The sequence below is a fragment of the Gorilla gorilla genome, chromosome 19 (assembly GCF_029281585.2).
Source record: "Gorilla gorilla gorilla isolate KB3781 chromosome 19, NHGRI_mGorGor1-v2.1_pri, whole genome shotgun sequence".
NCBI lineage: Eukaryota > Metazoa > Chordata > Mammalia > Primates > Hominidae > Gorilla > Gorilla gorilla.
This window is the reverse complement of record NC_073243.2, coordinates 67464405-67490237: the sequence shown is the minus strand read 5'-3', so window position 1 is coordinate 67490237 and position 25833 is coordinate 67464405. Positions and strand designations below refer to the sequence as shown.

Below are 25833 nucleotides of genomic sequence, written 5' to 3'. Positions count from 1 at the left end.
CCCCGTGTGGGCTGGGGGTGGATAATTGGAAGGAGGGGAGCACGCATTTGTTACTTACTGTACGGGCAGTTCTCCTTCTTGGTCCCGCTGACCTTCCCGTTCTTCTCAATCTTGAGAAAGTACTTGGTGAAAGAGAATAGCTTTCTCCAGCGGACATCTCCTTGAAGGTGATTGTAGCTCCGCACATGCCTTCCCGCGCTGGAAGGAGAGGAGAAGGAGTAGGAAGAAGAGTTGGTGGCCTCTGGTGACACCATGTCCTGACCAAGGGCTTGGCAGGTGACAGGGACGGAAGACACCAAGAACAGCAACAAAAAGCAGCAGCAGCAGCCGGGCAGGTGGGGAAAGGCTGAGGCACAATGTGTCAGTATCCATTTCCACATTGTACTGAAACTCTCGGCACTGGAAATTGTCTCATCAGAAGGAACATACTGGAAGGGTAAGACCCGATGCAAGGCAAGGAGAGAGCTCGAGGTGGTGGCTGCTGGTTAGCTCCCTCTGGGCGCGGATCTGGCCAGAAGTGAATGCACCAACATCCATAACTCCTCGGAAAAGCCGGCTGACTCCCCTCGCTCCTTTCTCGGATCCTCTGCCTACGCCTCTGGAGCCTCCCGGTGAATGGTGGACGTGGGTGGCCGCAGCAGCAGGAGCTGGTGGTGGCGTTGGTGGTGTTGGTCACCAGCGCTCTTCGCTCCCCCAGGAGTTACTTTGTTCTCTTCTTTACTCCTTTCTTCACCATGTTAGATGCCAAAAAGGTCTGAAAAACAGATGACAGCACGGTGAACAAAACCCAAGGGAGGTGGGGTGGGGAATAGGGGGAGATATCTGCGCCCCTCTGCGGTTGGCACCTTCTGGTCTCTCTCTGAGGAGCCCCAGCCTGCGAGCCACTTCTACAAGTATATCCCTTTGGAGTTGTCAGAAGTGGAGGCAGCTGCCCAGTCGCCGTTGTTTTCTTCCCTCTCTTCCTTTCTGTTTTTAGTGGTGCCTGCCGATTTGAAGGCTGCGAAAGTCACTTTTTGTTTTGGGGGACGGCGGCTGGTGTTTTGTATGGCCCTATCCCCCACCCCCTTCCTTTGGAAAGTCCGCTTGTAAACAGGTTGAAGCCTGGAGTCTAAATGTCAGTGATTCTAAGCCAGAGGTGGGCTCTGCCTCTGCTGGTCAAACCTCATTTGCAGGGGTGGAGAAGAGGGGGGAGGGGGTCAACCGGCGGTGGGACATCTGAAACCCTAGGCTGCTGGGAACGCCAGGGAGAGGGAGGGTGAAAGGGGCAGAGAAGGGGGTGGGGGAGCAGGGGAGCGAGGAGAGAGCGCGATGCCTTTGCACCGAGCTCGGGGGCTGCCAGGTCCCTTCCTCGCCGCGGCTGTTGCGGCCGCAGCCTCCGCCGGCGCCTCTAGCTCTGGCTAATTCGCTGCTAAAGCGTCCTATGCTTGCAGCGCGGGCCACGGCGCTGACGGTATCTTCCCGCTTTCCGAATTTTGCTGTCTTCCAGCCTGAACCAATCCCTTCTGGGGAGCCCCTTTCTCACTTGTTTTCCAGCGTAGGATCTCCTCCCCCCACCCCCATTTCTTTTGGCAGTGAAGTACTTGAGAGCCACCTGGAGCCTGGTGCTTGGCTGACTTTTCCCCCCTTCTCACTCCCAGAAGAGGAGAGGGCTGGGAGAAAGCAGAAGATGCTGAGGATTTTAAACCGTCCAAAGCAGCAGGTTATAAACTGGTCGGAGCGAGCACAGAAAAGGAAGACATAATTAGTGTCCTTTCCTCCTCTGCTGCCAGCTTCCAAGGAGGTCTCCTCTTTAATGAATCACTGATTTCTCGCTTCCGTTGCTGAAGTAAAAAGTTCACACTTTGGCCCTCTCTGCCTTTTAAGCTCAGGGAGATTTATCGTCACCCTTAAAAGTTGCCTCTCTCGGCGCAAATGAAACCAGGGACCCAAATAACCGATTTCTAATTGCTAACATGAGCCCTTCACTGAATCATGCGTGCACTTCAAAGCAAACGCACTTTATGGCGATCGCAAAGATTTTACCATATAATTTGGCTGAATACCCTGCTGTCTGTTTTCTTTTTTATGCAATTTCCTTTGCACTTTGTCATAAAGGGGAGGTTTTTTTTTTCTATCTTCACATTTAATGTTTAAAGGGCTCTGTTTTACAATATCACTGCGCTACTAGTCTTCCTCTCCTTTTCACACTCTTTCAAGCCACCCCAACTCCTCCCTTGCTCGCAGAAACTAGCTCACAGCCCAGGTATTGACAGAACTAAGTCCAAGGCTAAGAAGCCTTTGCCAAGAGTTAAGAGGCACAAAAAAGGAAATACTGTGATAATCCATTCCAATCTGAATAAGAAACAGCTCCTAGAGGACCACTTCTTTAAGAATGACTCTAAACTAGGGAACGTTTAACTAGAAGGAATGCCTAAACATGTACTGGAATGAACTATCTATGTCACATAGGACAGTTAGACATTTGTGTTTTGTTGAAGCCCACAAAATTGCCAACATTTTAAGGTTTTGTACCTACAAAAGCGGTAATTTCATATGTTTCAACCTAAAATTAGGCTGCCAATGTAAGACAGAGAAACACTTCAAGGTGAACTGGGAGTTTAACAACAGCAACTGTAATTTGGAGGGAACTAATTAGAAGAGTCTGTGTTCACACAAGCTAGGATCCCTGTAATGTGCGTTTGACCTCCATATTGGTTGTGAACCAGAGGAAATGCAAAGAAAAAAGAATTAGCGTTAGAGATGAGCATTAGGAATGATTGCTCAATTAAGTATTTAGTGACTTGAAAAACGAGTTTACATGAATGTTCTTATATTTTTCTGTGTATTCAAATCCTTTGAAATAGAATCATTTAATACTAGAATCAGGATTTTAATTGCATTAGTTATAACTCATGCAGTGCTTATTTAGAAGAGTTCAACAATGTGGTGAACATTACAACAGGTTTTTAAAGTTTAATATAATTAGCTCTAATTTCTGTAGATATTAATTGGAAAGTTAAGCAAATAAAGAGCACACATCAAGCGAGTCTTTTTCTTTAGGATACTGAAAAATGAACCAACAGTGCTAATTTCAATGTTTTAGTTCACAGTTTTATACCTGAGAGGACAAATGCCTGAAAGACAGTGTAGCGTTTCCCATGGATTTGGGTTTCAGCCCAATGGTCCAGAAGAATCCAAATGTTTGAATTTACAACTAATTAAAACTACATTTTTTAAAAATTATGTTTGATGAAACCATACAATAAAGATTCTGCTGTGAAAAGTTACAAAACACAGGAAGTTATTATTTTGGGGTTTCTCTACAAAAGGAACCAACACTATTGATGCCACTTTGGGGTCTGGAAATTTTTGTTAAACTCACCCTAGACATGTGCCCCTCCAGTCCAAAGCTAGTCTCTCTTTCTCCCTCTCTCTCTCACACACACATCTACCAACTTTATGTTCCAGTAGAAGAAGCCATTCAGATCTTTTAGCTAGGAGTTTCTTTTTTTTTCTGTCTAAAATGAGGGAAAAGATGGCTTTAAACTTTCATATTGAAATCTGGTTGCAGCAGGTGCAGAGTTTGAAAGTTCTAGAGCCCCTTCACTGCTCTTCTGTACAGCGTGATGACAAGAGGGCATTTACAAAACAGCCCAAAGGAAAAGCTGACATAGCTTTTTAGATTATATCTCATTCTTCTTTTTCTTTTCTGTGCAGCCTTTCTTTTACAGCACAGTTGAATCCCTAAATACCCGACTACTTTGCATTGTTAGGTCACCTCTTAGGTTAGCCCGAGAAAGCCTGAGAAAAGTTCCACAGGAAAGATGCACTATTTAACGGAATTCAATCTCTCCCAATAGATTTGAATCACTAACATAAATGTATGAATGTAGATTATATCTCTGTAATGAGGCCTGAATCATTCTCAGTTACTTCAAAGGACTGAAATTCTACCTTCCTTTTTTAGCTGCAATAATCAGGTCTTAATGGGTTCCTTTATTAATTGTTTCTTTGCTAGGATTGAAAAGGACAGTACAAGCTTCAGATTAGAGTGGTACCTACTAATTCTCAAAGGCTGTTTTTCTCTTTTATCCAACTTCTGTAAGGCATACTTTATTTCTATGCCCTTAAACATATCTGCTACTATCAGGCTAGCTCTGTATTGAGAGAAATAGATGCAGCCTTTTGTTACGTGTGATGTCTTGAGAAATGATTGAGGCTTTTTAAAACAAGACCATGGCAGCAGCCATTGAAGAATCCTAAAACCTGGCTCTTGAACCTCAGAGAAGCAATCAGTGTATGTACTAGCAGATCCTTCAGTAGCTATTGTGTTTGAGCAGTTTACATTTTACATATGTATTGCCTGGATTCTTTATGTTGCTCAGTACTATCTGTGGTTCAGTTACAAGATGTGTGCCCTGTTATGTATGATGTTATTGGCAGCGTCAGTAAGCTGCTTCAAGTAATGCTAAGTCAGGTCAAAAGTCAGCCACGCTATTCAAAAATTTAGACATGTGCAGGCCTCATTTTTTCACCCTGTGGTGCAGACCTTATGAGTATGTGTCGCAGCCCATTTTTCCCTTTTGGACACAGAACGTGCCAGTTTTAAGTCATCGTTAGGACTTGTGCACTTCCCAGGCTGCAGCTAGAAATGATGCTAATAATCACTCACATTTGGGTGAATGAAGGAGTGAGTGATATCTTATTGTTTTTAAACCAGGAGCTTCAAGTGAACAGAAAAGAGGTGTTATCCCACAGATAGTGGTGTGCAGTGCTTCAGAGCCAGTGGGAATCTTAGCTACAACTGAATCCAACACATGTATTTTATAGATGAATAAGCTGATTCCCAGGTCACTCCATGGTAGACCAGAATTTGGAACTCCTGCGATAGACCTTAGGCTATTACCCTAATTTTTGCAACACCTGTCCTGTTTATATTCTTTTTCTTCCTCCCTACTCCCTTTCTTACCACTGACCATTCATCATTCTAATATGTCTAAGATGGCAGAGTAGGAATGATAAAAAGGGTTAGGGGTTTAGTTATGGAAAAGCAATTATATCTTTGCTGCAATAGATTAACCAGAGAAAAGTAATAAAATAGTGTTGAATTATTAAGTACCAGCTGGTTAGCTAAAATAAATATTGATATATGCTTGGCAAAGGGGGATATTTTATCAATGCTTCCGAGATGAACACAATCAAAAAGTAATGAATACCCCATATTTTCAGAATACCCCAATTTTTTTAATAGAATCTGAATTTATAAGTTCACCTCTAGAAAACTGATGAGACTTTCTAGAAAAGTAGATTTATAATTTGATCCGGGTTTCTCCTTTCTAATATTAATTTTCCATAAAGTATTGTGATATTTCAAAGCATAGGTTGCTTAAACAATTTTTTTTCAAAGTTTGAAACTAAGGTTAATTTTCTGTTCCCTCACTTTCAAACAGACTCAATGATCTGTTATTAGGAAGGAAATATGGCCAAGATGATAAAAAGGATCTTTTGTAACAAGAAAAGAATTCTATATAAGATTGTTTAAAACATACAATAAATCACCACAAATTCCTGGAAACTGAACTTTGCATCTTGGCACTAAACACAACAAACATATTTTCACAAAGCTGCTGTTTGTCCCCTCCCAGCTGATGGTAAACAGAACCTTCCCTTGACAAAGTTGTGAAGTCTCTGAAAAGTTTTGTTTGTTTTCTGTGTTCCCAGCTGTCCTTTTGTAGATCTGTGCCTCTTCCTACTTCAAGCTCTCTAGGCATCTTAGTCCTGTTATCTATGGCAAAATTGTAAACATTCTGATATTAGTCATTTATGTTTGTGAATTAACTGACAGATTATAATATTTTCTTTAAAGTTGTAATGTCATGCCAACAGACATTTAAGTGGTTTTTATTCAATTAATGTTTATTGAGTGCCTACTATATGCTAGGTAGGCATTGTGAATGGTGCAAGGTTTTTCCAATAAATTAGACAGAGAAACTTACCCCATAAAGAATGTGCATACATGATTGAATGCATAAATTTAGACAGTTTATCATTAATGATGGGCAAAATATGGTTATCTTAGGACTCAGAAACCAGATATTGGAAAGAGAGATATTGAAAAAGAAAGAAGAGCCCCTGAAAATTCTTTTTGATTTTCCTTTTCTCTACAACAAGAGCTAAGGAAAACTGTGACTTCTATTTATGGCTTCACGAATGATTAAGACTTGATTTTTCCCTATTTTATGTCCCTGGCACAATCCTTTTTTCTAGATTTTCTCTATAGTGTGGAGATTTTGGTTGCATCCTTTCTGTCAACCCAACCTGACCTCCTCTCTTTTACTCCTGCTCCCAGACTCCTGGAAGCATATTTCTTGCTTTCTAGTTTATTATTTTAATTACTTCCCTAAAATAAAAGTTCCCTAATCCATTTGCTGTCCTCTGTGCCTCTTATTATGAAATATAATTTGACCTGATATCCATTCTATTTGAAAAATTTTGCCTCTGTTAAGCAAATTTTGACAAAAAGAATGTATTTTCTATGAATTAAAAATTATTGTGTTGGGGGAAATGCAATATTTGCTGTATTGGATTTCCTTTGATTAGACCCCAGATCCATTCTTTCCCCTTCTCTGCTCAGCTCTGTGCTGACATGTGTGAATCACTGGTCCTTTTTAAGTAGAAGACTTGGAGTTTGTTTTGTCAATGGGAGAATGGAATCCTTAGATCAGCACACAGAAGGCGAGAGAACTCTGGATATTTCCTCCTCTCCTCCTTTATGTTTCAGTGACACTTTTCTGGCAGTGTCTGTATCCCTTCCCACTGGGTGACCCATCCTCTAGGACTCTGGCTACCACTGGCAACCCTAAAATAATATTTCCTTCCCATCTTCTTAAGCTCAAGGACTGGTAGCAGTTCCTGTCTATTACTTGCCTATCATCATTATCCCTTGTTTCTTTCACAGTGCCTGCACCTTTGTAACTGGTTACTTTATTAAAGTCTCTTCACTTAAATCAACTGGGAAGAATTCTGTCCTACTCAGGACACTAACTTCAAACTGCAGTATATACCATCACAGTAAGTAACCAGTTCATAAAATGTGGTTTTTTGGATATCTGAGATAACAGGGAAGTGCAAATTACTACAAAGCAGGTTGTGAAGCATCTAATACTTGCTTGGTGATGTACAGGATTCCTTGAACCATACGAAAGGTAATGCCGCATGACATTTGCCCTCTAGAAATGTATAATCTAATATTGAATTTTGATTGATCATTGCAGAGTTTTTTATTTAGCTAATGATTTTGAGGTCTAAAATCAAAGAGTAATTTATTTTGATTGCTGACTGTTCAATAAAATACATTTATATAAATGACTTCAGAAAAGGAATCCAATAAAGTAGAAATTATGTTCATAAATGACATACATTTATGGAAAACTGTAAAGTTCTAAATTAAAATCAGCTTTTTTCTTTTTAGTTTAAATATTTCCTAATATTAATCTTTACTAATTTTTAAAATCATTAATGTTTTTATAAGGAAACATGTTATACTGATGATGTTTGTTAATAGTCTGGTGTATAAAAGAATGGGGGAAATTAATATTATTTTCTAGCCCACTGAGAGGTATTGTTTGAACATTTTCTTTTCGACTAAAGACAGATCTTTAAAAATAAAGAAATATGCAGCCCTCAATTGTACAGCTAGGTGCTAAAGCTAGGTAGAGCACCAAAAACCCCAAGATGAAATACATTTGCAGATAATTTTGTGTATTGCTCACTGTCTAGACAGTTTCACAAATTTCGTAAACAAATGACTTCTTATGGAAATCAATATAGCCTAGAGTCTATGACGCCCAGATCAGGGCTTAGTCTTTCATCTTCTAATCTTATAACCCTGAGAATTTATAGAATTTTGTATCTTTATAGCTAGAAAATACTTTAACTCTCTTAGTTCTACTGCCCTTACTTTACAGGTGGAAAAAAAAAAAAAAAAGAGAGAGAGATCTGGGATCACGAAGTGAGCTGCCCAGGATGACAGGGCCGATAGTGACAAGCTGCTTCCTGTGCACTAAACTAGTGAATGGCAAGCACTTCAGCCTTACATACTTACAGATATAATGCACTTCCAAGAATAACAGTGGCCCCTTCTGAGGCTGTGGGGCAAGAAGGAAGAGAGGGAACATTTCAGAATCTGTGGGGCATTTGGCATGTGATGTTTGGAAAATTCTCAAGGTGTATTGCAATGTTTGCCTTCGGAAGGTTCTGACCTTGTGGTTGAAAACTTCTGGGCTATCGCTAAGTTAGGACAGCATTTTGATATATGTCTTGAATCTTAGCTAGGGGTGAAGGAGACTGCTTTTAGGTTAATGGTTCAACAGTAGGCCCTTTTGAAATTCATTTCTCCTTAAAAATCTATAATGTCTCCTTCTTTCCTATATGTTAAGTCTAAATTCTGGCTTTCATATTCCTATTGCAGTGATATGGTTTGGCTGTGTCCCCACTGAAATCTCATCTTGAATTCCCACATGTGGGAGGGACCCAGTGGGAGGTAATCGAGTCATGGTGGCAAGTCTTTCCTGTGCCGTTCTCATGATAGTGAATAGGTCTCACAAGATCTGATAGTCTTAAAAAGAGGAATTCCCCTGCACAAACTCTCTTTCTTTGCCTGCCGCCATCCATGTAAGATGTGACTTGCTCTTCCTTGCCCTCTGCCATGATTGTGAGGCCTCCCCAGCCATGTGAAACTGTAAGTCCAAGTGAACCTCTTTCTTCTGTAAATTGCCCAGTCTGGGTTATGTCTTTATCAGCAGCATGAAAACAGACTAATACATTCAGTTATCAGCAGAAGTTTGGCTATTTTAATTTGACATTTTAATTATATTGGCAGAGGGAGAAAGAACTTAGAAATATTTCTTCGGCCAACTTGTGAGAAAGAAACATTCTTTTGCTTTACACCATTGTAGCCATGTTCATCTGTGGGTGAATTAAGGTAGAGTCTTCCTACCTTGCAGCACTAGATAGTAATGTTTATTTATTTAGCTGGTATGTTTTCAGTGTTTCACCTATACTTGCTGTTTTATATATTTTTTTCCCTAAAAATAGTAAAATATATATAAATATATAATTTCCTAAAATATATATGAGAAATATTTTAATCATGTATTTTCTACAATTTGAAACTTAGTTGTGGGAAATCACCCAACTCATTCCTGTCATTTTATAAACACACACACACACACACACACACACACACACACCCCTTCAAGGACCTCTTATTAGACATCTAGTCTTGTTCTGAATTTGAAAAATAAAGCTTATCAGATCATTAGGAATAGATTGAAAAAATAATAAGAAGCTTAAAGACTTACATATACAATTTTGGCACTGTTCAATATCTATCTATAACAGATAAATGTTATTTCTATTAATTATTGCTAGATTCTGTTTTAGAGGTCAACTTCTAGACTGACAGAAATAATGCTAGTAAAAGAATTGCATAGTAGAACAATAAAAGTAGCCCACTGTAACTGGAAGGCAATTAAGAGCATTTGATTTATCAAAGAAATTTAAGTGTTATATGATTAGATGTGTAAGTTATTTGCCCTCCAGTCTGACAAGATAGGGGAAAAAGTAGAAAGGAACATGGACCTTAGATATGTAAGTCCACGTCCAGGCAGGTGAAGTTACTTGCCCAAGTGGCAAAGCCAGCATTTATTTCCATTTTCTGACACAATCCTCTGCCTAGAAAAGCTCTGGGCACCCAGATTCAGTACTTTGAACCTCAGAAATGCCAGTTGGCAAAGTCTGGGGGACTCCATGTTGAGAGAGCCTAAGGAGTAAGGACAGTGGTACTTCACATTATGTCTTTTTATATTTTTCTCTTTCACGTGCCTGATTTTATTGTTTATTCTAGAAAATTCTGGGTTCTGAAGGCATACTTAAATGAAAGCAATACCTCTGCTTCTCTGTTTCATTCCCAAATGTAGAGGTTTGTTCTGCAGAACCACCTGCTCTGTTTGATTATTGATACTACAACAGTAGCAGTAAAGAGAGCCCTTGTCCTTGACTTGGGACCCTGCTCTGTGTCAAGTTAACCCTTCTTCTTTCCTTTGGGGGCAGATACCTAACTTCTGGGCTACTTTTCCACTAAGATGAAAAAGAAATTGATTATTTTGCCTAGAAATCTAAGGCTGGATAGTGCACATCCATTCTACATAATTAGTGGAGGAAAAAAACTTTTCAAGCTAGCTGAGGATGTTCCCTGAGAGCATTTGAAGCTTACTTTAGTGAAGATTCTTAAAATGACCTCAAGGGGGGCTATGAGGAAAAAAAATCCCTATTTACTCATTACTTAAGAGTTAGAATTTAGCTAACAAACTCTGCTGCCATTCTCACCTCTGTTTTGGTATTTTGAGTGTGTCAGTTGAATTTTAGCTACTGCATTTTAAAAATAAGTAAAACTTTAAAGTAGTAAAATGAGTCTTAACCTAAAGACAGGATCTCCTATTATCAAAGCCCAAAATGAAATTGTTTTTAAGGTTAAAAAAATTATAACTAAGCAAAGCCAGGGGAAAAAGTGACTAGTTTATCTTTTGGTAAAGAAGCAAGGGAAATGAAATACAGACAGCAAGGAAACCACATCTTTGGTGAAGTTAGAAACCTCAGCTTCAGAGTTTTTTTTTTCTTTTTTAAATAAAGCAACTTTTTTTTTTTTTTTTTTTTTTTGAGACGGAGTCTCGCTCTGTCGCCCAGGCTGGAGTGCAGTGGCGCGATCTCGGCTCACTGCAAGCTCCGCCTCCCGGGTTCACGCCATTCTCCTGCCTCAGCCTCCCGCGTAGCTGGGAATATAAAGCAACTTTTAGATTTAGCAATATAAAGTATAATTCATTTTGGTACTTGGGAACATTTTACTGATAAACACTATCCTTTCAGGCCTACTGAAAATACACACAGTTGTATCCACATGACAGCATATAAAGGTTTTATGAAGAAATTAATTGCTGTATAAAGTTTGGGGAGCCAATTTCATTTTCATCATTTTTCTGTCTCAAACATATTTGCTTCTGTCATTTGGAGGAAAGCTTGTCTCCTGGTTGAATTGTCTTTCTTGCAAAATGAATTTTTGAAAGCTACCCAACTGAGGAAGGGTGAATGACCATTAGGAAAAATTAAACATTTATGGCCAACATTTATGATGTTGGTGGAAAGGAAAGAGAAAGCTGTGTACTCCAATTTCCATTAGGAAAGAGCAGAAGCTGGAAACAGAACGTTATGTTCAGACAGGAGGAGGGGAAGGTGGAATGTTTTGTCACAGTGCTGCTCCCTACAAGGGACTAGTAAAGGGAGGGATGCAGAGAGCCCTCCTGCAGCATGCAAATGGAAGGGGCTCTGATCCAGATCCCTGCCTTTGGTCAAAGCATCTCAAGACTAAGAGCCAGGGCCCAAGCACTTCCCTCTGTGGTGAAGAGAAGTGGATGAGGCATTGTCCTCAATTTCAGGAGTGTGTGATGTTCCTGTAAAGAAGCTGTATGTTTAAGAGCCTGATGGAAGGGAGTGTGTACCTTGAGCACATTTTCCAAAAGTGACACTATTTAAGACCCTGATATGGTTTGCCTGTGTCCCCATCCAAATCTTGAATTGTACCGTAATTCTCATTGTCATGGGAGGGACCTGGTAGGGGGTGACTGAATCACGAGGGCAGGTTTTTTCTGTGCTGTTCTTGTAATAGTGAATTAGTCTCATGAGATCTGATGGTTTTATAAAGGGGAGATCCCCTGCACATGCTCTTTCTTGCCTGCCACCATGCAAGAAGGTGACTTTGCTCCTCCTTTGCCATCTGCAATGATTGTGAGGTCTCCCCAGCCATGTGGAACTGTGAGCCATTAAACCTCTTTCCTTTATAAATTACTCAGTCTCAGGTATGTCTTTACAAGCAGTGTGAGAACAGACTAATACAGACCCCTTACCTAAGTTACCCTCTTTTTTTATAATGTTTTATTTCTAGCACTATTGTATAGGTATTAAAGTTAGTACAAGTAACATGATTTTATTTGGGAATGAGTCTTCAACTAATAGATTTTTAAATGATTTTTCATGATAAGATGACCTAAAATACATAGAGTATGGAAGTAATGTGTTTTTAATTGGACAATATTTTGAAACAGATCACTGTTTTCCTCAGTAGATGTGTGTGCTATGTGTTGTTGAATATTATTCTGGATTTATTCTCCAACAAAGTGTATTTCCTGGAACTGTTTCTTGTAGAAAAATATACAGTTTCTTAGTTTTCACTTAGTAGACTTTCACATTGCTGGAGAATGCCAAGTCTATTGAGGATGAAAGGGAGATAGGGAATGATGATATAATATGGAATGAGATATGGAATAATGCCTGATAACCTGTGCTTTAATAAATTCTATTAATAGTATCTTCTGTCACATGGGGAGGAAAGAATAATTCAGAATACTTGTCAGGCTTACATAGTTTATTATATTTTCAGATGAATGGGAAAAGAGGTAAAGGGTGCTAAACCAAAAATTAGGAAATCTACATTATATTTCTGGTTCTGACACTCATAATTTTGTGTCTTAGGGATAATACTTAGGCAAAGGGATAGAGACCTTTTGGCTCTAAAATTTTCTAACCTATGAGACTCAGAATAATGATGTATGTATTGTATTAGCACCACTTAATGGCAATAGTAAAAATAGGTGGTCATTAACATGGAAAACCCAATCTAGTTAATTGGTTATTTCATGGAATCATGGAATTATGGAACTGAAAGTCCTGTCTAAAATCAAGCTCTGTTTTCATTTTTTTACACAATTGCACATGAAACAACTACGGTCCATAGAGGAAAAATTACTTTCCTGATATTATCCAGTTAATTAATGACAGAATCTTCAGCAGCTGCATACCCCAACTTTCTAATATTCTTTTTACAATACCAATGTTTTACAGCAAACAGTAAAATTTTGTTGTTTTTTGGAAAAAAGATAATGAGTAATATAGTGAGAAAATGCAAATGTTGATAAAAGGGAACTCTGACTAAATGGATTTTTTAAGTCTTAGGCAAGTGTCTATAAAAAGGTGTTGCATAAATGTAGGTATTTTATGATGGGAAGGGATTGGAAGTCAAACCCATGGTACTTGCATAAAGATAAGAAATTGAGTAATAGGAGTTAACCATGATGAGATGATACTACACTGTTTACATTTTTAATATTTGACAGTCCTTAATTGCACTGGTGCTTTAGGCAGTTTTAGCTAAAACAGGAATTAATTGCCAAAAAACTATCCAAAACTGCATTAATGAACAGAAAAATGATATAATTTCTAGGAATTTATCCAAAGGAAAAAGTCCTTGGCCTTCTCTTCATCTGAAAAGATGACTTAATTTTTAATATGAATCACACTCTTGAACTAACTGGATCTAATTACTGCCTATTTTGGTCCTTTCTTCTTCTAGGAATACTTCTGTAAACAGAGAAGTTTATCATTAAATAATTGCTTTTATCATCACCCAGTGAAATACTTTTGTGATGGTTAATTTCAAGTGTCAAGTTGACTAGGCCATGAAGTGCCCAGATATTTTGGTCAAACATTATTCTGAGTGTGCCTTCGAGGGTGTTTGCAGATCAGATTAATATTTAAATCAGTAGACTGAGTAAAGCAGATTGCCCTCTCTAACATGGGTGGGCCTCATCCAATCAGTTGAAGGCCTGAATAGAATGAGAAAGCTCACCCTCCCATAAATAAGAAGGAAGTCCTCCTTCCTAACTGGGTAAACTGGGACATCAGTCTTTTTCTGGCCAGGCACGGTGACTCACACCTGTAATCCTAGCACTTTGGGAGGCTGAGGTCAGGAAATCGAGATCAGCCTCTCTACCCCATCTCTACTAAAAATACAAAAACTAGCCAGGTGTGGTGGTGCCCACCTGTAATTCCAGTTTCTCAGGAGGCTGAGGCATGAGAATCACTTGAACCCAGGAGGCAGAGGCTGCAGTGAGCAGAGATCACAGCCACTGCACCCCAGCCTGGGTGACGAAGTGAGACTCTGTCTGAAAAAAAAAAAAAAAAAAAAAAATTCTTGCCTTCAGACTCAAGCTGGAAAAGCAATTCTTCTTAGGTGTCAAGCCACAGCCATTCAGAATGAAACTTATACCATCAGCTCTATGAGCTCTCAGGACTTAAAACTGATTGAAACTACACCATTGGCTCTCCTGGGTCTTGAGCTTTCTGACTATGGATCTTGGAACTTCTCAGCCTCCATAATTCTGTGAGCCAATATATAGATGTATTATAAGATAATAAATAAACTTATAGCTATATATATATATATATATGAATCCTATTCATGCTATTTCTCTGGAGAACTCTGACTAACACAACTTTATTTGCTTTTTTCCCCCTGAGAAAACTTACTGTAGACTTTTTACAAAATCTTAGTCTAATCATTTCTTTTTCCATATTTTTGTCAACAATGATTATATGCTAATCTATATACCTTAGAATATCCTCCTTGTTCCTTTTAAACTATGCTTAGAGTGTCTATATCATGAATTTTAACCAATACTGATCTCATTCCTGTTGAAGTGGCTTTGCAGTTAGATGAAAATAAAACTGGTTTTCATTTTTTGAATTTCCCAATTCTATTTTTAAAACATTGTCTAGTAATTAATTTTAACAGCACCAAATTGTACAATTCTGGGGCCCATGATTCTTGTGTTAGTCTATATGAAAATTGTCTTTCGGAATTTTGCAATGCAGAGCTTTATGTAGAAGAGACTGCTGGCTGCCTATCCAAGAAGTACAACCAGCTTTTTCCTTTGTGACAGAGTCTCTAATTTATTTGTTGAACCAACTCTCCTCGTGAAGGCCATATAACTCACTAAACCAAAAGTAGTATACCATTGTTTTTGCTGGCAATTGGACCTAGGATGGATATGTGACATAGTTCTGGCATAGGGGAAGTCTTCTGGCAACCTTACTGATAAATAAAAAGAGATGTCCCTTTTATTCTGCCAGGCATTGTCATATGTAGACACAGTTCCTGGAAGTATGACAGAGTTTGTGACTATGAAGGGAGAAGTGGAACTGGGCATAGGTCAATGCAATTAGGTATCTGAAGAATAGGGTGAAAAAGATTTTTAAAACACAAAGAAACTCTGGGACCTATAGCACAATGGTGTCCCAAAAGAGAGAAGGGAGAGCATGTGGCACACAAACAAAAGAGAATAAATAGTGGCCAAAATTTCCGCAAGTAGGTGAAAGATACAAATTTATAGAATTAGAGAAGTTCAGTGACTCCCAACTTATATGATAACTGCCCCATATGTCTTAAAGAAATTGGACATATGTAAAAATTTGCAGGTAACATTTTATAGTGGTAAAATGTTTAATATTTCCCTCACGTATCGGGAATAATGCAAAGATGCACACAGTCACCACCATTTGTATTCAACATTGTATTGAAGGTCCTGATTATTGAAATAATAAACTTTAATTTTCTTTTTTCTTAATTGATCTAACAGATCATAGTTTGTTCAAAATAATAATAGTATTGTATTCAGCTATATCAATAATCATCTTAAACATCAAGGTCTAAATAAACAAATTTAAAAAAAGAGATTTTCTGAGTAGATAAAAAAATAAGACCCAACTATATGTTGTTTGAGAAGAAACTCACTTTATATATAAAGACACATACAGATTAATAGCAAAGGGATGGAGAAAGATACGCCATGCTAAAACTGTTTTTCAAAAAGCAGTAGTAGGATGGGTGTCGTGGCTCACGCCAGTAATCCCAATGCTTTGGGAGGCCGAGGTGGGTGGATCACCTGAGGCCAGGAGTTCAAGACCAGCCTGGCCAACATGGTGAAACCCGGTCTCTACCAAAAAAAAAAAAAAAATACAAAAATTAGCTGAGTGTGGTGGCATGCACCTGTAATCCCAGCTACTCAGGAGGCTGAGGCAGGAGAATTGCTTGAACACAGGAGGTGGAGGTTGCAGTCAGCCGAGATCACGCCATTGCACTCCAGCCTGGGTGACAGAGAGACTCTGTCTCAAAAAAAAAAAAAAAAAAACTGGAGTAGCTATTTTAACTTCAGACAGAGCAGACTTGTTATCACGGATAAACACAGGCATTATGTAATGATAAAGAGATAGTTCTTCAAGACGACATAACAATCCTTAATGTATATGCACCTAACACCATATATCAAAATACCTGAGGCAAAAAACTCATAGACTTTTAGGAAAAATAGATTAATTCATGATTATTGTTGGGGACTTTCACACCCCTCTGTCAGAAATGGACAGATTTAGGAGACAGAAAATCATTAAGTACATAGTTGAACTCAACAACACCATCAGTCAATTGGATGTAATGCACATCTGTAGAGTACTTCATCCAAACACAACAAAATACAAAATCTTCTCAATCTCTCATGGAGCATTCAACAATATTGACCACATTCTGGGCCATAAATTCCATGTTCACAAATCTAAAGTAAAAATTGTACAATGTCTGCTTTCAGAATACAATGGAATTAAAGCAGAAATTAATAACAGAAAGATAGCTGGAAAATTCCAAAATACTTAGAGATTAAACAACAGACTTCTAAATAACACATAGGTCAAAAAAGAAATCTCAAGAGAATTCAAAAAATATTTTGAAGTAAATAAAAATGAAAACACAACTTATCAAAATTTGTAGAATGCTATAAAACTAGTGCATAGAGGAACATTTATGACACTGCGTGCAGATATTTAAAAAAGAAAGTGCTAAAATAAAGTTTCTAAGCATCTGCCTTAGGAAACTATAGTTTTAAAAAGTGCAAATGAAATCCAAAGTAAGCAGAAAAAAAGAAATAATAAGAATTAGAGCATAACTCAATGACGTTGAAAGCTGGAAATTAATAGAGAAAAGTCAATGAAACCAACAACTAGTTCTATGGAAAGATCAATAAAATTGATAAAACTCTGGCAGGCTAAGAGAAGAGAGAGAAAATATAAATGATTAGTATAAGAATGAAAGAGGGAACATCACTATAGATCCCATGCATATCAAAAGGATAATGAAAATATTATGAAAATTTTCTCCTCACAAATTTGACAGCCTAGGTAAAATGGACCAATTTCTTGAAAGACACCACCTGCCAATCATTATGCAACAAGAAATAGGTGATTGGAATTAGGTCTATGTCTATTAAGGAAATTGAATTGATAATTAACAACCTTCCAAAATAGAGAGCTCAGATGGGTTCATTGATGAAGTCGACAACAACATTTAAGCAATAAATTATAGCAATTATCTACAATCTCTTACAGAATATAGAGGCAGAAGAAATTCTTCCTCATTGATTATATGAGGTCAGCATTACCTAACCAAAACCAGATAAAGCCATTACAATGGCCGGGCATGGTGGCTTATGCCGGTAATCCCAACAATTTGGGAGGCCGAGGCGGGTGGATAACTTGAAGTCAAGAGTTCGAGACCAGTCTGGTCAACATAGTGAAATCCTATCTCCACTAAAAATACAAAAATTAGCTGGGCGTGGGGGAAGGCATCTGTAATCCAGCTACTCAGGAGACTGAGTCAGGAGAATCACTTGAACCTGGGAGGCGGAAGTTGCAGTGAGCTGAGATCTTGCCACTGCAAGCCTGGGCAACAGTGCAAGACCCCATCTCAAAAAAAAAAAAGACAATTCAAAAAAGGAAACTACAGACCAATATCACTCAGGAACATAGAAACAAAAATCCTCAGAAAATATTCAATTAAAAAAAAGAATCCAACAATATATAAAAAGAATTACAAGCAATGACCAAGTGGGATTTATCTCAGGTATTCAAGGCTGATTGACATTCTAAACCAATGTAATCCATCACATCAACAGGCTCAAGAATAAGAATCACACAATCATATCAAATTCAACACCTATTTATTAAAAAATCTATCAGGAAATTAGGAATATAAACTTTTTCAACCTGATAAAGAACACACACACACACACATATACACACACAAATCCACAGTAACATAATAATTATGAGAAACTTGAAGTTTTCCCACTAAGATTAGATACTACTGCTTTTAAACATCATATTGAAAGTCCTAACTAATGCATAAAGACAAGAAAAGGAGATAAAATATATACAAATTGGGCAAGAAGATATAAAACTGTCTTTGTAGATGACATGATCACTTATGTAGACAATATGAACAAAATAAACAAAAATGCTCCTAAAACTAGTAAGTGATTATAGAAAGGTTGAAGGACACAAAGTTAATACACAAAAGTCAATCACTTTTTAATATACCAGCAATGAACAAATAGAATTTGAAATTAAAACACAATTTTATTTACATTAGCACCCCAAAAATGAATTTACCTAGATGTAAATTTAACAGAATATGTATAAGATCTGTATGAGAAAAACTATACAACAGTAATGAAAAATAGCAGATAAGAAATAAATTGAGAGAGAGTCTATGTTCATAGATAGGAATACTCAATATTGTCAAGATAGTAGTTATTTCCAACTTGATCTATATACTCAAGGCAATCCCAATAAAAATCTTAGGCAGATAATTTGTGGATATTCACAAACTGATTACCATGTTTATATGGAGAAGCAAAAGACCAAGAATAGCCAACAAATTATTAAAGGAGAAGAATATAGATGACTGATATTACCGAAATTCAGTACTTACTATAAAGTTACAGTAATTAAGATAGTTTGGTGTTGGTGAAGGAATAGACAAATATGTCAATGAAACAGAATAGTAAGTACAGAAATAAACTAAAAAATATAGTCAACTGTACTTTGACAGAGGAGTAAAGGCAGTACAGTGGAGAAAAGATAGTCTTTCACTTGCTGGTGGGAAAAGGAAATGGTACAGTCACTTTGGAAGACAGTTTGGCAGTTTTTTACAAAACTAAACATACCATTAGCATTCAGTCCAGCAGTCGTGCTCATTGGTATTTACCCAAATGAATTGAAAAGTTGTGCCTCTACATGAATGTTTATAGCAGCTTTATTCATCATTGCCAAAACTTGGAAGCAACCAAGATATACTTCAGTAGATGAATGGATAAATAAACTATGCTACAGTCAGATGAAGAATTATTATTCAGGGCTGAAAACAAACGAGCTATCAAGCCATGAAAAAGCATGGAGGAAATTTAAATGGATATTACTAATTAAGTGAAAGCAATCTGAAAGAGCTACAGTTACTATATGATTCCAACTCTATGACATTCCAGAGAAGGCAAAACTGGAAACAGTAAAAAATTAGTGGTTGCTGAGAGTTCAAGAGAAGGAAATGATGAATAGGCAGAGGATAGAGGATTTTTAGGACAATGAAAATATCCTATACAATAGTACAATGCGCCTGTAATCCTAGCACTTTGGGAGGCCGAGGTGGGTGGATCACGAGGTCAGGAGATCGAGACCATCCTGGCTAACACAGTGAAACCCCGTCTCTACCAAAAATACAAAAAATTAGCCTGGCAGGGTGGCACACGCCTGTAGTCCCAGTTACTCGGGAGGCTGAGGCAGGAGAATCGCTTGAAACCCGGGAGGCAGAGCTTGCAGTGAGCTGAGACTGCGCCACTGCACTCCAGCCTGGGCAACAGAGCAAGACTCTGTCTCAAAAAAAAAAAAAAAAAAGTACAATGATGGTTACATGTCAATATACATTCATCCAAACCTATAGAATGTACAACTCCAAGAGTGAGCCACTATGTAAACTATGGACTTTAAGTGATAATGATGTGTCAATATACATTCTTGGATTGTAACAAATGTACTACTCTGGTGCAGGATGTTGATAGTGGGGGCGGTAGTTGTTGAGGGGCGCTGGGCAGAGTGTGTATGGGAACTCTCTGTACTTTCTGCTTAATTTTGCCATGAACCTAAAACTCTTTCAATCGATAAAATTTATTAATTAAAAATTCCCTGACACCATACACAAAAATTAACTCAAAATGGACTATTGACATAAATATAAATGCTGAAATCATCAAACTTTTAGATAAAATGTAATTTTCATGATGTTCATGTAAGCAAAGGTTTCTTAGGTTACAGAAACAATACCTATAACAATTGAGAAATTATACTTTATCAAAAATTAAAATATGCTTATCAAAGTACACAGTTAAGAAAATGAATAGGCAAACCATAGGTGGGAAGAAAATTGTATACATACTGCTGGCAAAGAGCAGGTACATGGGATATACAAAGATACCCTATAATTCAATAAGCAAAAGACAGATAACTCAATTAAAATGCGCAAAAACTGTACAGACGTTTTACAACACAAGATATGTAAAAGGACAGTAAGCATGTAAAAAAGTGTTCAGCATTATCTGGCATCAGGAAAATGTGAATTAAACCTGATGTGTGCAATTCATTTAGAAATGCATATAAAGTGAAGTGGCTGGATTGCTAAACAGGATGATGGTGACATAGAGATGTATGCAATAAAGCAAGTACAGTAAAATGTATATGGTCAAATATAGGTGATGAGTATTAGGATGTTTATTACAAAATTTGTTCCACTAAGTTGTATGTTAAACTTTTTCCATAAGGAAATCTTGGACAATATAAAGACAAGTGAATACAATAATATTTAAACACTAATAAAAATGATTTACAATTATGAAATATCTAAACTGATCTAGAATGTGGAAATTATACATTTTATTTAAGAGCAGTAAGTGCTGCGTAACAATAACACAGAGAGGACCAGATGGATTGGGATATGGGAGGTGCCTAAAATTTTAAATAGGGTTGTTACAGTCTTCACTCTGAAAATTATGCCCAAGTTCAGAATTAAAGAAGGTGAGGAAATTAAGTAAGCAGCAATTTGGAGGAAGCTTGTTATAGTTAAGGGTGACAAGTGCAAAGACCCTGAGGTGGACCATATCTGGCACATTCAAGAGAGAACATGGAGGTCAGTTAGCTGGAACAGAATGAGCAAGGTGTAGAGTAACAGGAGATCAGGTCAAAGATCTGGTAAAGAGCTGCAGGTGGACCTGTGGGTTCATGTGTGTAAAGACTTTGGTTTTTATTCTGACAGAAGTAAAGAACTATTGAGATTTTTTAGGAAAATAGTGGCATCATCGGTCTTAGGGTGAAAAGAATTACTCTGACCACTGAGTTAAGAGTAGATTGTAAAAGAACAAAGGTAGAAGCAAAAGACCATTTTGACAACTAGAGCAGTAATCCAGGACTTTAGCTGGACTAAAGGTTATAACATTAAAAGTGGTGAAATGTGATTGTATCCTGGTTACATCTTAGAGTATAATCAAACTGATTTGCTGATGTATTGCATGTTCAGCAGGAGAGAAAGAATAGTGGAGGATAGCACCAAGATTTTTTGTCTTGATAAAGTGGAAATACTGAGTTTGTGTAAGAGACAGAAGAAAAGGGGAGAAGTGTTGGAGCGAAACTCTTTGAGTAGGCAAGAGAGAATGAAATACGGTGTATAGATGAAGGGATTAGATTTAGGGGAATAAACAGTTAATTTTACCATGGGTGAGAGAGCATGGTATATGATATAGATCCTGTCAAGTGCAAATTTGTCTCAGGTAGCTTGTGAGAGTTCCCTTTTGATTGCTTCTTATGTTCTTAGTGAAATAAAAATACTTGGTCATCAACTGAATTTTATTTTTATCTTTACATTAAAAAATGTACATACTCTTTGACCCAGACATTCCACTTCTGGGAATCTATCCTTTGGAAATAAAACACTGGCATACAAGGACATAGGTACAAAATTTATTAGTGTATCAATGTTTATAGTGACATAGAAAAAGCTTCATATTTAATATTCATCATTCATAGAGAAATAATTTTATACATTTTGTGTCATTCCTATTATTGAAAATTTTTCTCTCCTTTGAAAATCCAGTAAATGTATGTATATTTATCTGGACGGATGGTCATGTAATATTGTTAAGTGGGCAAGGGAAAGTAAAAAGTATTGTGTGTACTGTTACTGTTTTAAATGAACAAAAATAAATCTTATATACATTTCGCATATGGATAAATATGTTAAGAATAAACAACTAACAATTTAAAATTGGTTAATTGAGGAAATAGAAATGGAGGATTTGTGCTTCAGATTTAGATTTTTTTTCTTTATGTATACTTGCATTGCTTCAGTTATGGTAGGAAACACATATTGCTTTTGAATAAATACTTACCAGAGAAAATTCATTTTTTAATAAAAGCATGTTCAATTTATTTGTAAAAAAATTTACCTACATATCTGATAATTTTGTGTAGGGAGTATCATTCGATATCATTATGTTCTATTTAGATTTTGTTTAACCATTAACAGACACAGCTGAGTTTAACTCCCACTCTATAACTCATCTGTCAAATGCTTTCTGAATGTCGTAAAGATTTTGCATCACATTTTAAAAGTTTTATTTCAAATATCAAATCATATTTATGCCATATTTTCATTAATAACACATTTTATCATAATGCAATTAGCATTCCAGTATACCTTATATATTTTCTTTTAATTTACCTTTCAATGTAATTCGTGTTATTATGTCTTACGGTGATGCATGAATTTACACTCTGTTCAGCCATTATAAAATTATGTCACTAGGTCATTATAAAATTATGTTACTAGGTTATTATCATCCCAGATCACTTTTATTACACTTCCTATTTGTATTTTTATTATATCTCTTGGTTTATGGGTTTATTTTGCTTATGATTGAGAAGTAAACTGATTTTCACTTTTTGTTGTAGTTGATTTAAATATTCTCTTATAACAGTTTTAATAAAATACTATTTTCCTATAAAAGAATACTTAATCATATGATTATGTAAAATGTATTTTTAATGGAACAGAGTTAATATACTGCTATGGTGTGAATATTGGTGTTCCCCAAAATTCATATGTTAGAGCTTAATACCCAATGTGATAGTAGTAAGAAGGTGAGCCTTCAGGAAGTGATTAAGGCCTGAGGGCTTCATCTTCGTGAATGGGTTACTACCCCAACTAAAAAGAGGTTCAAGGGAACTCCCTGTGCCTTCTGCTATGTAAGGACGTAGCAACAATGTACCATCTATTAAGTAATGAGTGAGCCCTTACTAAACACCAGATCTATTGGCATCTTGATTTTGGACTTCCCAGCCTCCAGAAATGTGAGTAATACATTTCTGCTGTTTGTAAGTTACTCAGCCTAAAGTATTTTGTTATAGCAGCCCAAAAGGAGTGAGACACATATGCATATTAAAATTACTTCTAACACCACCACAGTTATCAATCTTCTGTCCGGCTTCCCTCTGATGCCTTTTACTATTTCACGGAGCTCTGACCCTAAGTTTCTCGCATTTTTGCTTCCAGCAACCTGTACCTATGATTGCTCAAAAGAGGACCTCCACACAAGGTAACTCTTCACTAAAGAAGGTCTAGTGCAATGCAAAAATATGAAAGCCAGCTCTCTTGCACCGGGGCAGAATAACTCTGACATACATCCTAGACTGCAGAGAACCCTGGTGGAATCAAGTTGCAGCTATCCTCTAGGGCAGGAGGCTTTGCCTAAAATTGCATTGTTTTTTGGGTTGTTCCCCTCCCTTTCCTGCTTGTCTCACTCCCTTACCCTGTGAGTTCTTTCTTCAGAAATCACTTGCACATGGATTCTTGTGTCTGAATTTGTTTCAGGGACACGCAATCTAAGTTACACTCAAACTACATGGCTATTAAATTCCTGTCTAATCAAACCTTCACCTTTAGGCCTCTGCTTTTTATTTCTTTTCTGGAAGATAAGCAATTAAGTTGTTTCAAGAGGAGATTACTGAAAAAGTGCATTCTTTTAGGGTTCTAATATTTTATACAAATCTTCTGGCAATAATTTCTTATTCTACACCAATTACTTTATTGGTCAAAACTGAAAATTCTATTTGAAAATTGAGTCAATAAAGAATATGTTTAGGAAGAGCCAAGATCTATCAGATTTTTTCAACTCAAGTTACATTTGTTACCACTTATTTCACATTCCTAGAAATCTGTGTTAGAATTAATTTCTATCCTAGCTATTTTTTAGAAATCATTTTTCTTACTCTCTGCCCTGTTCTATGTTCTTTATATATACTGGCTTATTTTACCTTATACCCCACCTAGAACAATGATTGTCCAAGTCATTTGATCCTGGTTATTGCCCAGTTCTGACCCGCTGTTTCTTGGTGTTGACTTCCCTGGATTATTGGCTGTCTTGGCTTTGACTTTCAGGCTTCTTTGGTTTGACAGAACATTTGGACACATTTCTGCAAACGGACCCTTGGCATCTCTTCTTGGAACAAAATTTTGTATTTGGACTCTGGCACCACGCACCACAGATGCAAGCAAGAAGCACTTCTACCTTCTGAGGCAGCCCCTCAAACTCAAGCCAGCTAGGCTAGGCCTGTCCAGCTTTCCTTCACAAAGAAGGATTGGAGAGTTGCCGCTTACTGACTTTCTCAAATGTCATTACTTAGCCAGTCTTCTGAAGATTGAGATTCATGAACACTGGACTCTTGCCTGTAATTACAATTCTTAAGTATATTAACCTTATTTTCAGCTGTATTTTTAGTTGCTTTCTGACTTCATCTTGAAAATACCTATACTCTTTCTGCATTTATTCTAATCTTACTTCTGATCTTGATTTTAAAAGGATCTTTATCAATGAAATCACCTCCAAGAACTATTTTTGAACTTTAAGATGTATTCTTAAATTTTTAGTGAAATAGGATTTAGAATCAACTTTGTGAAGATTACTAACAGAAAAATGAATAGCTCCTACCATAAGGCAGTTTATAGTTAATGTAAAGAATATTATACTTGTTTATACATGAAAAAGTCATTTTCTTTCTCTAAACCTCAGAGAGCTACATATATTTAATGAATAAATGAATGTATGATGAATGAATACCTGTCAGTCTTTAGTGAAGTCTTATCTCTTATTTGGAATTCTTTCTTTAGCCCCTATGTCTTCATAAATTCCAACCAATATCCAGGATTAATTCAAATTCCTTACAAGGATCTGAGAAGGGTTGGAGCTGTGGTATGGGTATGACTGGTAGATAGTTTTGAACAACACTATCACCAGAAAATCTCTATTTTTCTCCCAGTGACTTTTTGTTGAGGGTTGAAGAGTTTCCTTGAAGGTAAAAAAAAAAAACTGTACTCATCCAAAATGTTACAAATGTAACTTATGGTTCAATAGAAGCCTCTGCAAGCCAGGATACAGAAAGAATCTTGAACCTTTGCAGAAGCTTGCAGATTCAGCAACAGAGACTGAGATAAGAATGAAATGGTAATTCTGGGTATGGTGTGGTGCCAAGTCCTGAAACCAGTCCCAATATACCTACCCTAGAAGCATGTGGACATCCTGAGGACATGAAGGGCTCTGCGTGTGACCCGGAAAAGGTGTTCCACTATATTCTAAAATATTTATGGGCTGTGGTAGGCAGAGAAAATTATCCAGCAAAAATTCATGAATTGTTACTGAAAAGTGACTTCTCAGATAAGTATTACATTTCTCAGCTCTCCTCGTCATTAAGCATTACCATGGTGACTCAGATCTATCCAGTGGAATATTGTAAGAAGTGATGTTACTATTCAAGATCTGGCTCATGGAAGTGCTCCTCTGTGATCTTCTCTCTTTTTTTTCTGCTGCCTATAATAAAAACTTCTCCCAGGGAACTTTGGAAGTCTCATGCGGAAGACAGCAGAAACTTCACCAATCTGGGTCTCTGTGTGACTGAAAGTATAAGAGATGGCAGACCCATCTACCTGTTCTCTCACCTTTTAGTGTCACATGATCAAAAAATACACTTCTACTGTCGAGA

The 25833-nt window shown here is 37.3% G+C and overlaps 1 protein-coding gene and 1 long non-coding RNA gene across 2 annotated transcripts in view; one reads left to right on the top strand and one right to left on the bottom strand.

Annotated features, from left to right (window-relative positions):
* FGF10 (fibroblast growth factor 10) overlaps window positions 1-1379 on the bottom strand; it is a 90017-nt gene extending 88638 nt beyond the window's left edge. The window contains exon 1 of the mRNA XM_004058881.5: window positions 59-1379. Within this exon, the coding sequence (XP_004058929.1) occupies window positions 59-380 (322 nt within the window). The 5' untranslated portion in view covers window positions 381-1379. The remainder of the gene's footprint in view (window positions 1-58) is intronic.
* On the top strand, window positions 430-25833 carry LOC109023814 (uncharacterized). The gene is made up of 3 exons (XR_002003267.3): window positions 430-611; window positions 6938-7050; window positions 24236-25833. It is a non-coding gene; the product is annotated as an uncharacterized lncRNA (long non-coding RNA).